The sequence below is a fragment of the Channa argus genome, chromosome 4 (assembly GCF_033026475.1).
Source record: "Channa argus isolate prfri chromosome 4, Channa argus male v1.0, whole genome shotgun sequence".
NCBI classification, from domain to species: domain Eukaryota; kingdom Metazoa; phylum Chordata; class Actinopteri; order Anabantiformes; family Channidae; genus Channa; species Channa argus.
The window spans coordinates 24,629,500-24,641,528 of NC_090200.1; the positions used below are offsets into that span (position 1 = coordinate 24,629,500).

The following is a 12,029-nucleotide window of genomic DNA, read 5'->3' on the forward strand; positions in this document are numbered from 1 at the left end:
GCTTGTGCAAATTGATGGACATCATATGGTTTTAACTAAACTTTATTGATTTGTAGTATAATTTTGGTGACCATTTTGTAACATAACAATATTATTAATATTATCATAACCACTAATAAGGGTTGTATGACTTTGCAGTAACACCAGTGTTTTGCCAAGCATTAATTCAATTAACTAGCTTTTTGTGTGATGTGGATACTACTGTTATCTTATTTAACTCTCCACTCCTACCCCTTTCTATCCCCAAGGTTTATGTTGCCAGAGTACATTCTGGATTTTGGTTATGTCATTCCTGGCAAAGTCCTCAGTCATACAGTAAATACCACCAATTGTGGAGCAGTGCCGGTGTCCTTCCATGCAAATCGCAAAGCTCTCGCTGGCACAGGTAATACAGTGCAGTACTTAATGTTGTGTGATATGTTTGTTCTTTAGTTCTGTTTCTGCATGTAAATGAATTGGTGTTAATTGGTATTATAATCTCTTAAATACTGGAATGGAATGGGAAAGTAATGTTCACAGAAGTAAAATTTCTTCTGTGAAAATTTCTTCTGTGAAGCACTCTGGACCTTAGCTATTGCAATTTTATACATTTATACATTATACGAAGTGTTCTAAGTTGGAACACAACGTCTACAGGACACAGCACTAACATACCCACTGGCTCATCTTACTCCACTCCTCCAAGCACTAAAATAATTATTTGATCCCCTGCTGATTTTGTAAGTTTTCTCACTTACAAACAAATTAAGGGTCTATAATTTTTTTTATCATAACTAATAAAAAGGTATAGAGATGCAATATCAACCAAAACTCCTTAAAAAGCACATGATACAAATGTTATACATTGAGATGCATTTCAGTGAGTAAAATAAGTATTTAATCTCCGAGCAAAACATGACTTAGTACTTGGTGAAGAAGAACTTTTTGGCAACCACAGAGTTAAGATTTTTCTTGTAGTTGTTTACCAGGTGTGCATACATCTTAGGAGGCATTTTGGTCCACTCTTCTTTGCAGATCTTCTCTCAATCCTTAAGGTTTCTTGGCTGTCACTTGGCAGCTCGAAGTTTTAGCTGCCTCCATAGATTTTCTATAGGAAGGTCTTGAGACTGGCTAGGCCACTCCATGACCTAAATCTGCTTCTTCTTGAGTCCAATCTTGCAATTGAATCCCATGAAACAGTAAACAATCTTCTCATAGCACTTTGCTTTAATGTTTTTTTTTACTTTGATTTTTTTATATGCTTTGTACCTTATTTGTATATCGCTGTGGATAAAAGGGCCTGACAAATGACAAAATGTAAATTTAAATGTATTTTGGATACTTGGATGATAAAATTTTACTGTTTTATTTTCTATTTCCATTTTCTAGTTTTCTAGTTTATTTGAGCAGTAAATTGCATTTTTTTTAATCATTTCGTTGTTACACCCATTGAAGGTTTCAGTGCAGAGTTTGAACGAGTGAAGAACCTGCCTTGCGGGGAGACACAGACTTTCACAGTTAAATTTGATCCTCAAGGGGCAAAAGAACAGATGGAGGCCATAAGTGTTCTCATGCCAATACAGGTACACATTAAAGGCATTATTAATCATGTGCATATATACTGTCATTATTTCTGGTTCAGTGTAAAAGATAAGATTGGCCCCTTGTCTTCCATGGTACAGTAATCAGAATCAGAATGTTGTGACCTTGTATTTAAGATGGTCATGTTTGGTTTCACAGGTCACTGGTGGCCCGATGGTGCAGGTGCGGCTGTGTGCAGTGGTTAACATGCCAGCCATTACAGTTTCCACAGACATACTGCTGTTTGACACTGTACAGTGTGGAATGTGTCAGGTAAACAGCATGATAAAAAGTAGGACAAGATGCCATTATGTAGCCCTATAAATGTTTGTTATTGCATATTGCTAGAATTAAATAAATGAGTTGGTGTCTTACATGGGATTTAGTATAAATTAAACACTACTGAGTACGTGCAAGGCACACTGGGAGGAGATATGCCGTCTTGCTGTGGTGTTGTCTTGTAATTGTTTACTGCAAAACCAGGACTTCTTAGCTTATACATTTGACAGCATTCAGCAATAGCTTAAAAAAATGGTTAATGATTTCATACTGAAGTAGCAACAGGTCCATGTGTGAGCTAAAAATGAATACAATCCGTTGTAGCCAAACAGATCATTTAGGCTGTTTTTAAAACCTTCTAAATTGTATGTTTTATAACTTTTCCCATCAGATCAAAGCAATACAGCTGCTGAATCATGAGTCTGTGCCCTGCCACTGGAGCATATCTGAGGGGGTGAAACCTACCAAAAAGGTACATCAGGTGTCATTTTATGAAAATGAATTGAAAAAAGTGTCAATATTGATTTAAGTAATAAAAAGTACACCTACATGGCATTTACCATGTTTTATTTTGGGAGGTGACTAAAGTGTTAAGATTTGTATCTATTTAAGACAAATGCTGTACATTGTGGTGACACATTTTTTTTCTTCCTCTTACGCAGGTTGATAAGTTTCCGCCTCATTATCGGCGTAAAAAGCTCTTGAAAGAGCAGCGACCACCTCCAGCTGTGTTTGAGATCATTCCTAGTTCTGGCATTCTGTCCCCTAGTAAACGAGTCAACATTCAGATAAAGTTCAGCCCCACTGAAGGGGTAAAAATCTGGTTTTAAGTTTGGCATAATGGCATTTTAGTGCCTAACCACATTACATGAGTTACTACTTGAAAAGAATGATGAAAACATTGTGTAAGCCAGTGATGTAGTGTATTTGTTTTTGCAGCACGTTTACAAAAGGCAGCTTGTGGTCCATGTGGCCGAAAGCACTCAGCAGGTGTTCATTACAGCCCAGGGTCAGGGTGAAGAACCACAACTTGAATTTTCTCCATCGGTGCTAGAGCTGGGGCCTTCCCTGCCTGGCAGCACTGAGATTGAAGCTGAGGTCATAGTCAGAAATCCCTGCTCCTTCCCCATTGAGTTCTACTCTCTGGATTTTGATAAAAATTATCTTGAGGAAGAAAAGGTATTTTCTGTTATCTTTATTCTGCTTTTATCAAGCTTTAGCAATAATGTGTCTTATTCTGTAACATACAGGGCAAAAGACAAAAACAACATCGGATTCTGTAATGCCTTACTAATGTTAGCTGTGGTTTTTCTGATTACCTTGCTGACCTTGCAAGGGGAAACCAGACATATGGTATTATTATAATTATTGCATCCACCTGATTTGTACTTCATTATGAATTTGAAAATACAGTTTGTCATTGCAATATGTGTTTTTCCACATTTGAATTTTTTTGGGCCATTCATGTGTGGCCATGAAACAGACTTTTTTTTTAAAAGCAAGTCAACAAATCTGTCAGCCATCTAATTATCAACATTTATTTTTTATCTCTGTTCCGCATACCTTCCTGGTCTCTCAGTTCCCTCATTTGTCTCCTGCATTACTTCATCCCTGCAGATCCTGCGTTTGATGCAAGAATATGATGAGAACAACATATTATTGCTACCTCCTAGGGCCCCTGGAGAAAGTCTTCCCACAGAGCTGCTTGACTACTACAAGGAGTATTGCTCCCAAATGGAAGATTATGGTAGCTACAGGCCCTGAATATATTCACCTACAAATCATGTGGTCCATATGGTTTCAGTGTATTACCTGTTTAAATCTAATTTAACTGTGTGCACCAGCAAACGAGGTTGGCGTAAATAAAGAAGAAGGTGAAAAGGATGACACACAGGAAGGGAAAACCACTTCCGACCTGCAACACAGCAAAAAAGGAGAAATACACTCTATCAAACTGCTTGAATTATGTGAGTACAAACATTTCAGAAGCAGAAGTCTTATTGCTTATAAAAGTAGACCTACATAAGGAAAGTGTAGTTTACTGTAATTTCTACAGGTAGTGTGAATTTACTATGAGATTCATATTAAATTAGTCAATCTAAAACATTGTCCTCAAAGCTTTAACTCTATCTAACCCTTGTATCTTGTGTATTCAGTCACTACAGAGATGATCAGAAAAGGAAGCAGTGAGAGACTGGGACAGCTAGAGTTGACACCCGTCTTAAAAGCAATTGCCCGCCACATTGGTGTTGACCTGTCACCTGAGTGTCTGGCTGCACGCAATCGTAGAGGCATTGCTATTATTGTATATGGAGCCCCTCAGACAGGTGAAAACAGTAGATCTTCTATTGGACAAAGTTAAGCATAATTTAAAAAATAAAAAAAGGTCAATTAGTTGGATATGTATATACATGTAGTAAGTGTAAATGTGTGTGTTTGTGTGTATTGTCCCTCCACTTTCCTCCAGGTAAAAGCAGCACAGCAGCTGCTCTGGCACAATACTATGGAGGGGCATGTCTGAGTGTTGATACTTTAGTCACAGATGTACTACTAAATGGCAATTCACCTGTGAGTCTCAAAGCACGGGAATTGTATGATCATACTGTTGCTGAGTATACTGAGAAGAAGGTCCAGGAGGCTGGTGAGTATAATATATCATAGCTGCAGTACTTGAATTCTCTAAACACTAATATCCAGTTTTGTTCTTTGTTTTTGTTTTTTGACACTAAGCAGTACTCTATGTATACTATGTATATAAGACTATATAGTATAACTAGGGAAAAGCAGTACGATACTGCAGATACTGTTCAGTTTAAAGTGAAAATGAGGTAAACATGTAAAAACATGTAAAAATACAAAGGTCAAAATCCACCTGCTTCCAGCTCAAGCCCTTGAAAATACAACAGAGTTGGAACCTGGAACAGATTCTAAAGCCTCAGATCCAGTTCCAAATTCAGATCCAGTGCCAATTGATGGGGAAGTTCTCACCAAACCCAGTGATGACAGCTGCAACAGAAATAACTCCAAGGCACCTAATGAGCTTCACAGTGCACTCATTGGCCCTTGTCTGGTACAGTACAGTACATTTGTTCATTTGTTGTGTTATAGTGGCTGTAAAAGGGTTCTGTAAAACTCTGAACATAGTGTCAGTATACAATCTAACGAAACAATGCATTTGGTGTGATGTGGTTTCAGGGAGGAGATGTGACCACAATCAGTAGTCTGTTGCCTGAGGAGCTACTAGCTGAAGTCCTTGCTGAAAGATTTCAAGTACGCTGACATGCTCTTTTTTTAATGGCAGTATGCATTATATCCTGTGTTACACAGTAAAAAATATTTTCAAAAATCAAGGTTAATTATACTACACAATTATAGTCAAGTCATTTAGGATAAATAACATCCAAAAGTCCAAAGATTTACAGCTACCTTACTTATAAACTGGCTTACATATATCTAATAAGCAGCTTTGAAGAGGGTTCTCTTAAATTTCACGTGTCTTTTAATGTTTCCTCTCTTTGTTTTGTTATTTCTGTGCTTTCTTTGTGATAACAGTTAAGTGACTGTTATTGTGGAGTAGTGATTGACGGCCTTGAGTCTGTGTACACTCAATCAGTAACAAGCACACTACAGGTTGTCCTCAAGGCCTTCAATAATCGCAAGCACATCTATGTTGTGCACTTGGCTGACTCCTCGGCTTCACAGACCCAAACTGATGGTAAATACTGCATCAGCACAAACAAACAACAACACACAAAATTTTACAAAATTTATAGTTGAAAGGAGTAATCAAGTTTTTCCTGAGTTGTTTTGTTATTGTGTCTTTGTGAGGCTCATAACACTTAATGGGGAACTGTCTGTGTGTCATTCAGAGGCTCCACAGAAGGAGGAAGCAGACATTGAGGAACAGTGGCTCCAGGAGATGGATGAGGAAGTGTATGAATCTCTGCCAGAGGAGCAGAAGGAGCGAATTATTCAGCGACACAGAGAGAACCTGAGGCAGCAGAAACTCAGGTGTTGCCCAAAAAATTGTCGGAAACATTAGATATCACGCACAAACATTTTTGTGATGCTTTCGTGTCTTATAGCTCCAAGTCAGATTTATTAACCTCTCAAACCTGGACAAACTTGTCAGAAATTATTAGAAGTCTACTATTAGAGACTGTCAAGACGATGTTACGGTCATAGAGATTAGTTGGGATGATAGTATAAACTACAATAATTAAAGTGATGTTACAAACCTAATTTTAAAATAAGGATGATACCGGACAGTAACCTAGAAAAAGCATGAAGCAGCTGCAGCTAAATCTCAAAAAAATAAAATAAATAAATCTAAAATAACATCAGCAGACCTTGATGATGAGAAACAGAAATGTCATTAACATTCTAAAGTAAAGTCTTTTATTTAAGTTGCTGTGAACACAAAATCAATTAGGAAATTGGTGAATGCCAATTTCTTTTTAATGCCTCATACTGTTTCTGCCACTTAAGAGCAAATCTGCTGTATGAGTGATTCTTGCTATTGTCCTTTTTGTGCAGTTTTTTAAAACTTTTTAATTGTATAACTTTTAAATATTTTCACCTTTGAAGTAATTAAAAGCAATGAAAGGTTAGCAAAGTGCTTGAACCAAGAGAAAGAGAAGATCAGATTAAAGTAAAAAAGGAGCAGTAGCCCTAAGCGCAATTTATACAAATATGCTGTAATAAAATGTGCTAAATTATACAGTTAAAGTGTCTATATACTTGGATAAGATCCTGAATTAACTATTTAAGTCTTAGGTAGACACATATTCCACACAATACTGGGAATATTTTCCACCAATAATAATGCATTTATGTACTTCTGTGTGTCTGTGTGACAGCGAGCTTAAGCGAATATCAAAAGAGCAGGAGGAAAAGAAGCAACAGGAGGAGATGAAGAATTTAAGACAGGATGAGTTAAAGAAGAAAAATAAAAAGAGTGGAAAAAAGGACACCAAAGAAGTGTCAAGGAAGAAGAGTTTGCTGGATGGAAAGCAGGTTTATGTATGTATTGCATTCCAGCAGTCCCCTATGCACAAAATCTTTTATGAAGCAAAAAACATGCAACCTCTTGTAAGCACACACAATTATATACTTCTGACAATGTATTATAATGGTATCCATTTGTCTAATTTCCTCTCCAGTCTGCAGATCCAGCCAATGGGCAAACGACGTCTTCCTGTAACAACTCTAAAGAGTCATTAATGGATGGAAGAGAGCAAAATAATTTAAATGGAGGTGCGAGCAACCATAAAGAATCGGTCTTTTGTTTAGTGCTGAACATAGAAAGATGGAATTGTATTTTACCACCCTGGCACTACGACAATTTGAATAATATACAGTAAATAGTAGTGTATAGACTGTCAACTGCCGGGATTAATTTATCCTCTCTGTTACTATAGGGCATCATAGCAAAGAGACTGAGGATTCACAAAAACAGACAGACAACAGTAAAGTGTTACATTCAGTGTCTCCTCAGCCAAGAGACAAGTCGGAGAGAAAAAAGGTATGTTAAGATGTTAAGTTCGGAAAAAATATGTCTCCAGTCTCAGTATGGAGCTATTTAAACCAATGTACAGAAGTCTGAGCACTGTATGTTGCTACATGTGCTGTTGAGTTGGCCACTCAGTGTCCACTGAGTGTCAGAGCTATAAAACTAATGCAGTCAGCCACTGGAAGCCAGTGCAGAAATCTTAAGTTGTGTGACATGACCCTTTTACTCATCAAAAAATTTGACATGCTGCTGCATTTTGGAGAGATATGCCTGACCCTGTTAGTAAAACATTGGAGTATTTGAGATGACATATGACTAGTTCCTGCACAAGGAGCTGTGTATATTCAGAAAGATACAGAAGGGCCTAATTTTGTGTGTCATTGGCATAGCATTGAGAGGAGAAGCTATGTGAGCAGAAGATACAACCCAGAAATGAGGTATAGATGGAGAATAGAAGAAGGCCAACTGTTTCCTGTGGCACACCAGTGGCAAGGCAGTGACAGCTGGATGCTTGCCCCTGCTGATATACCTTGAAGGTTTGCCCAGATAGGAACTGAGGCAGATGAGTACTTTTCCAGAGAATGCAGACAAGAGGCTCTGGTGATTTACAGTGTCAAAGGCTGCAGAAAGATAAATAACATTTAGGACAGAGAATTGAGCTGCAGTTTTTACAATTTGTGAGGACTCCATGACCATCAGGATGGCCCCTTCTGTTAAATGACTATTCCTGAAGCCAGATTTCAAACTTGAAATTTGGCTGCTCAATCAAGGCAGCCTTTGCAGTAAGGAATCCCAAAAAGGTGGAAGACAAGAAAGGCCCACCTGGTGGAAAAGAAGATTGTCCATGCATGGTGTTCAGTGATTCCTCTGTGAACTGAATCTTTGAATACAGGCTAAAAATGGATGCAGTTTGCCAATAGCAGTTTAAACTTAATGTATGTTTTTTCCTCTAGTCTATAATTGCACTGGACGAACATGCTGATATTTCTCAGAAGAGGACAGAAGAAGGCAAGGGATTGTATCCAGAGTCTCCTATACCTGCAGCGAAGCTGGAAGGAGAAATGGTAGTATTGCAGTCTAATCTTAAGTACCGATCAGTTTGTTTAAATTACCTATGTTTTGTTGATTTATGGCTTGCGTGTACTTTTTATGTGCAACAATTATAACATTTCTTCCATTTTTATTTTTAGTATTGTAATTTTTTAAGTGACTATACGGCTGCTTTTAAAATGTAATTTAACAAGTTTATGTCAATATTAAGAGTTTCTTTAAGGGGCAGGCCTTTCAGACACAGGGTCGAATGTATATAGGAGTTCAAAAGCATTTTGAGAGATACCAATGAATTCTAAATTATCATATTTTATATATTGTTGGGAATCCTTTGTAGTCAATAACTGTAAACTTTTTACCCTTAGACATCAGCAGGTGCTTTGCATCTTCCCTGGTGCTACTCTGTAATAGCAAAGAAAATTATTCAGTATTATATGCCTGATTTGCAATATATTTCACAGGTAAAGAGGTGCTGTAGCCAATACAGTTAACTACAAACTACACATTTAGTTTTAATGCTGATAACCTTGTTGTAATCTTACTGCCGTTTTTCCTACCCATTTTCTTACCCTATCCAGTCCAGTGTGGATGAATTGGGATCTAGTTTCATTGCATATGAGCAGATCCAAGAGCAGGTGGACCACATCCTTCGCCACTGGGACAGGGCCCAGGGCTTGTTGCTGGTTCCACTTCCCACAGAAAAGTCCCCAGTTGTGCTAGACGATGCCCCAACTTCAGAAGAGAAACTGGTTAGTTTACTGACTCCAGAAGTACCAAGAAATGTGGATGTTAGTGGTCATTTGGCTCTAGGCAGTTTCCCTATATTTAGCACAAAATAGATTAGGGAAATTACGGAAATGTTGCTATTCTTCTTTATCTTCACCTACCAAGCCTTCTAGCATTCCAGTCCAAGCCTCACTTGCACAGAAAAAAAAGAAAATGTTAAAACAGACAAAGAAAGCAACAGTATTACTACAGCTGAATACCTTCAATCTTGTCCATCAAAACCTTGTGTACAGAGTCCTATCGGCAGGAAAAGTAAGAAGGCCATAAGCAAGACCTTATCTCCAACGCCCAGTCAAATGGCGTCATCAGAAGATACAGACAAGGAAGAAGAAAGGGCATCAACACAGGACATCCCTCACATTGTGGTGAAAGTTACTATGAAAGACTACCCAAGTGCCACAGAGCTGCTCAAAGGCAACGTCCTTCCCGAAGTGGACAAGGTATGACTGCTAAACTGTTTGCTGGATTTTTGTTTTAATTTGTAGTTTGTAGTATAATTTCCTGTGTGTTTTATTTAAAAATGTTATCCATCACCTGGTTTTTCAGCAGTTTATCATCAATACCTAATCAGTTTCCCTTTCCTTTGCTAATTCTTAGGTGTTGGATGATTTGGGCTTGGGACCTAGTGGCCCACCTATCCCTCCTCCTATGACCTTCTCTATGGTTCCTTTTCCCCAAAACAGAAAACAGTCTAGTTCTCAACTCACCTGTGACTGTTTCACCTTCCTGATAATGGTAATGTCACACACACTTAAACAGAAGCATACTCATTTTCATAGAAGGCATACATTGTTGTGTGACCAGAGACAACAGGATTTACAGTAGTCTTAATTAGTCTTAATAGTCTTGCAGTCTTAAATCAAAGATCAATTTAACTGAAATACAGGCTGCCACTCGTCTCTATTATGGTCACACGGGGTTCTTATGTGATCAAATTAAAAACAATTAATAAATCAAATTGAAGTTTTTAAATGCAATTGAATTCTAACACATTTGGCATTTGTGTGTGTTTTATGTGTCTGTTTGTGCATACTAAAGGAAGAATCAGAAGCAACAGCTTCTAGAGGTCAAAGCAAGTGCAACATTAAAGAGAGTGCGGTAACCAAGGACAAGGAAAAAAAGGCCAGAGAGAATCAGAAAAGCAAAAGTCGAACATCAATGAAGCCAAAAGCAAAGGGCTTTGACCGAGGTCAATCACCTTCATATATTTCCACCATATCTGACATCACTGAACAAGATCAAAACCAAGTAGACTTGGAGCTTAAACGTAATCAGAGGCAAGAGAAACCACACACAGACACACAAGTATAGATTATAAGAGGTTTTGATTTTTGATATAACTGTATGTGTATGTATGTACTTTTATGCAGCCTGACAACATTTCGCTGGGTTGTACCAGCCAAAGGCTATGTGGTTCTGAAGATCTGGTTCTACTCCGAATCCCTAGGGAAATTTGAACAGACCTTCAACTTTGAGCTACTGGGGACCCAAAAACAATACCTGCTTGTCTGCAAAGGAGTTTGCACCTATCCCTCCATTTGCAGAGACTACAAGTCAGTCAACATTGTTTAATAATGCAATACAGTTGTAGAATTAGAAGAAAATAAGGAAATTGAGGGAATGCATTGCAGCACAGCTTGTTTTTGTATTTGTTGTGCACAAGAAAGTTTTGTGTTAAGGTTTAACATCCATTTTTGATCTGTAAAGGTCAGCACACATTTAAGGCGGGCACTCACTTAACAGAGACAATCCTTAAGTGTAGTCTGTGTAACAGTTCTAGTCTTTAGTCTTTAGACGTAGTCTCTGCTCCTTGTTCTCACAAAGATTTTTAAATGTGTTTAATACTATGACCAATAAGACTTCACAACTAATACTGGCTTATAGTAACTATAGTTTTACCTGCAGTTAGTACGGTTTTATTCCTGACGTTGCTTTAGCGTTTTTTTTTTTTTTTTGGGAACTGTGGAGTCTTGTTCTTTTACAAACAAATTGTTGATTTAAAAATTCAAAGTTCCCTGTTGCTGACATACTTGTTTTTGGCACAATAACACGCAAGAATTTTTTGCTTGCGCAGGGTTTTTGGGGGTGTCTACCTTCAGGACTCTCATTTGTTCCTGACCAGTTGTTAAATGTGGTGCCCGCAATTTACAAAGTTGTCAGGTGTGTGCTCCTTCCTGGTTGCTAAAAATAGTCTGTGTGTACTGCCCAGTCTTTTCTACTCTTCAGATGTTTCCTCAACTTGAATCACATGTCCTGCATTCTTCTATGCAAAGAACATGAGAAGTGGCTTCGGCCCATGTAAAGAGAGAACTCGTTTTTATACAGCTACTCAGATCTTTGCATTAAATGATATTGTTAGCAATCGGCATCCAGGCACGTGTGTCAGTTTGACGCTAATTCGCTTCTCATCTGTAGTACGTATCTGCTACACATTTAATTACAGTTAGATGCTGGTTGACTGCTAACAACAGGCTTCATGGTTTGTATTTATATTACAATTCCATTGCTACTGTCTTGTTTTCTATTATAATGATAAAAGGTGATAACACAACACAACCACAAACACAACAATTTTGTCAGGATAACTGCATGCAATTACAGCTGGTCTTTAAGATGTTACATGTGGTTTCCCCAGGACTATTTTTGCTTTGAGTAAACACGTGCCACAAGTGGAGGAAGGGCTCAAGAAGACGTACGTAGTCAAACCTGGATACTTTGAGTTTGGACCATTAATTTGTAGCAAGACCAGAGACAGGTAAGAAACAGAGTAAAGGCAGTGAATGGCTTAGTGTGTTTCATTCTTGGTATTTGTATTTGCATTTTACCTGTGTCTATTTTTGTG

At 37.9% G+C, this 12,029-nt stretch overlaps 1 protein-coding gene across 1 annotated transcript in view; it reads left to right on the top strand.

Moving 5' to 3' along the window:
* Nucleotides 1-12,029, top strand: part of hydin (HYDIN axonemal central pair apparatus protein) — a 66,125-nt gene that overhangs the window by 32,581 nt on the left and 21,515 nt on the right. Inside the window, exons 31-54 of the mRNA XM_067500815.1 lie at nucleotides 249-385; nucleotides 1,435-1,562; nucleotides 1,720-1,833; nucleotides 2,231-2,311; nucleotides 2,502-2,651; nucleotides 2,779-3,018; nucleotides 3,457-3,586; nucleotides 3,684-3,806; nucleotides 3,996-4,166; nucleotides 4,307-4,480; nucleotides 4,722-4,909; nucleotides 5,035-5,109; nucleotides 5,392-5,554; nucleotides 5,709-5,850; nucleotides 6,699-6,861; nucleotides 7,002-7,095; nucleotides 7,260-7,363; nucleotides 8,305-8,415; nucleotides 8,980-9,150; nucleotides 9,421-9,627; nucleotides 9,785-9,922; nucleotides 10,226-10,464; nucleotides 10,558-10,740; nucleotides 11,823-11,942. Of these exons, the coding sequence (XP_067356916.1) occupies nucleotides 249-385; nucleotides 1,435-1,562; nucleotides 1,720-1,833; nucleotides 2,231-2,311; nucleotides 2,502-2,651; nucleotides 2,779-3,018; nucleotides 3,457-3,586; nucleotides 3,684-3,806; nucleotides 3,996-4,166; nucleotides 4,307-4,480; nucleotides 4,722-4,909; nucleotides 5,035-5,109; nucleotides 5,392-5,554; nucleotides 5,709-5,850; nucleotides 6,699-6,861; nucleotides 7,002-7,095; nucleotides 7,260-7,363; nucleotides 8,305-8,415; nucleotides 8,980-9,150; nucleotides 9,421-9,627; nucleotides 9,785-9,922; nucleotides 10,226-10,464; nucleotides 10,558-10,740; nucleotides 11,823-11,942 (3,546 nt within the window). The remainder of the gene's footprint in view (nucleotides 1-248; nucleotides 386-1,434; nucleotides 1,563-1,719; nucleotides 1,834-2,230; nucleotides 2,312-2,501; nucleotides 2,652-2,778; nucleotides 3,019-3,456; nucleotides 3,587-3,683; nucleotides 3,807-3,995; nucleotides 4,167-4,306; nucleotides 4,481-4,721; nucleotides 4,910-5,034; nucleotides 5,110-5,391; nucleotides 5,555-5,708; nucleotides 5,851-6,698; nucleotides 6,862-7,001; nucleotides 7,096-7,259; nucleotides 7,364-8,304; nucleotides 8,416-8,979; nucleotides 9,151-9,420; nucleotides 9,628-9,784; nucleotides 9,923-10,225; nucleotides 10,465-10,557; nucleotides 10,741-11,822; nucleotides 11,943-12,029) is intronic.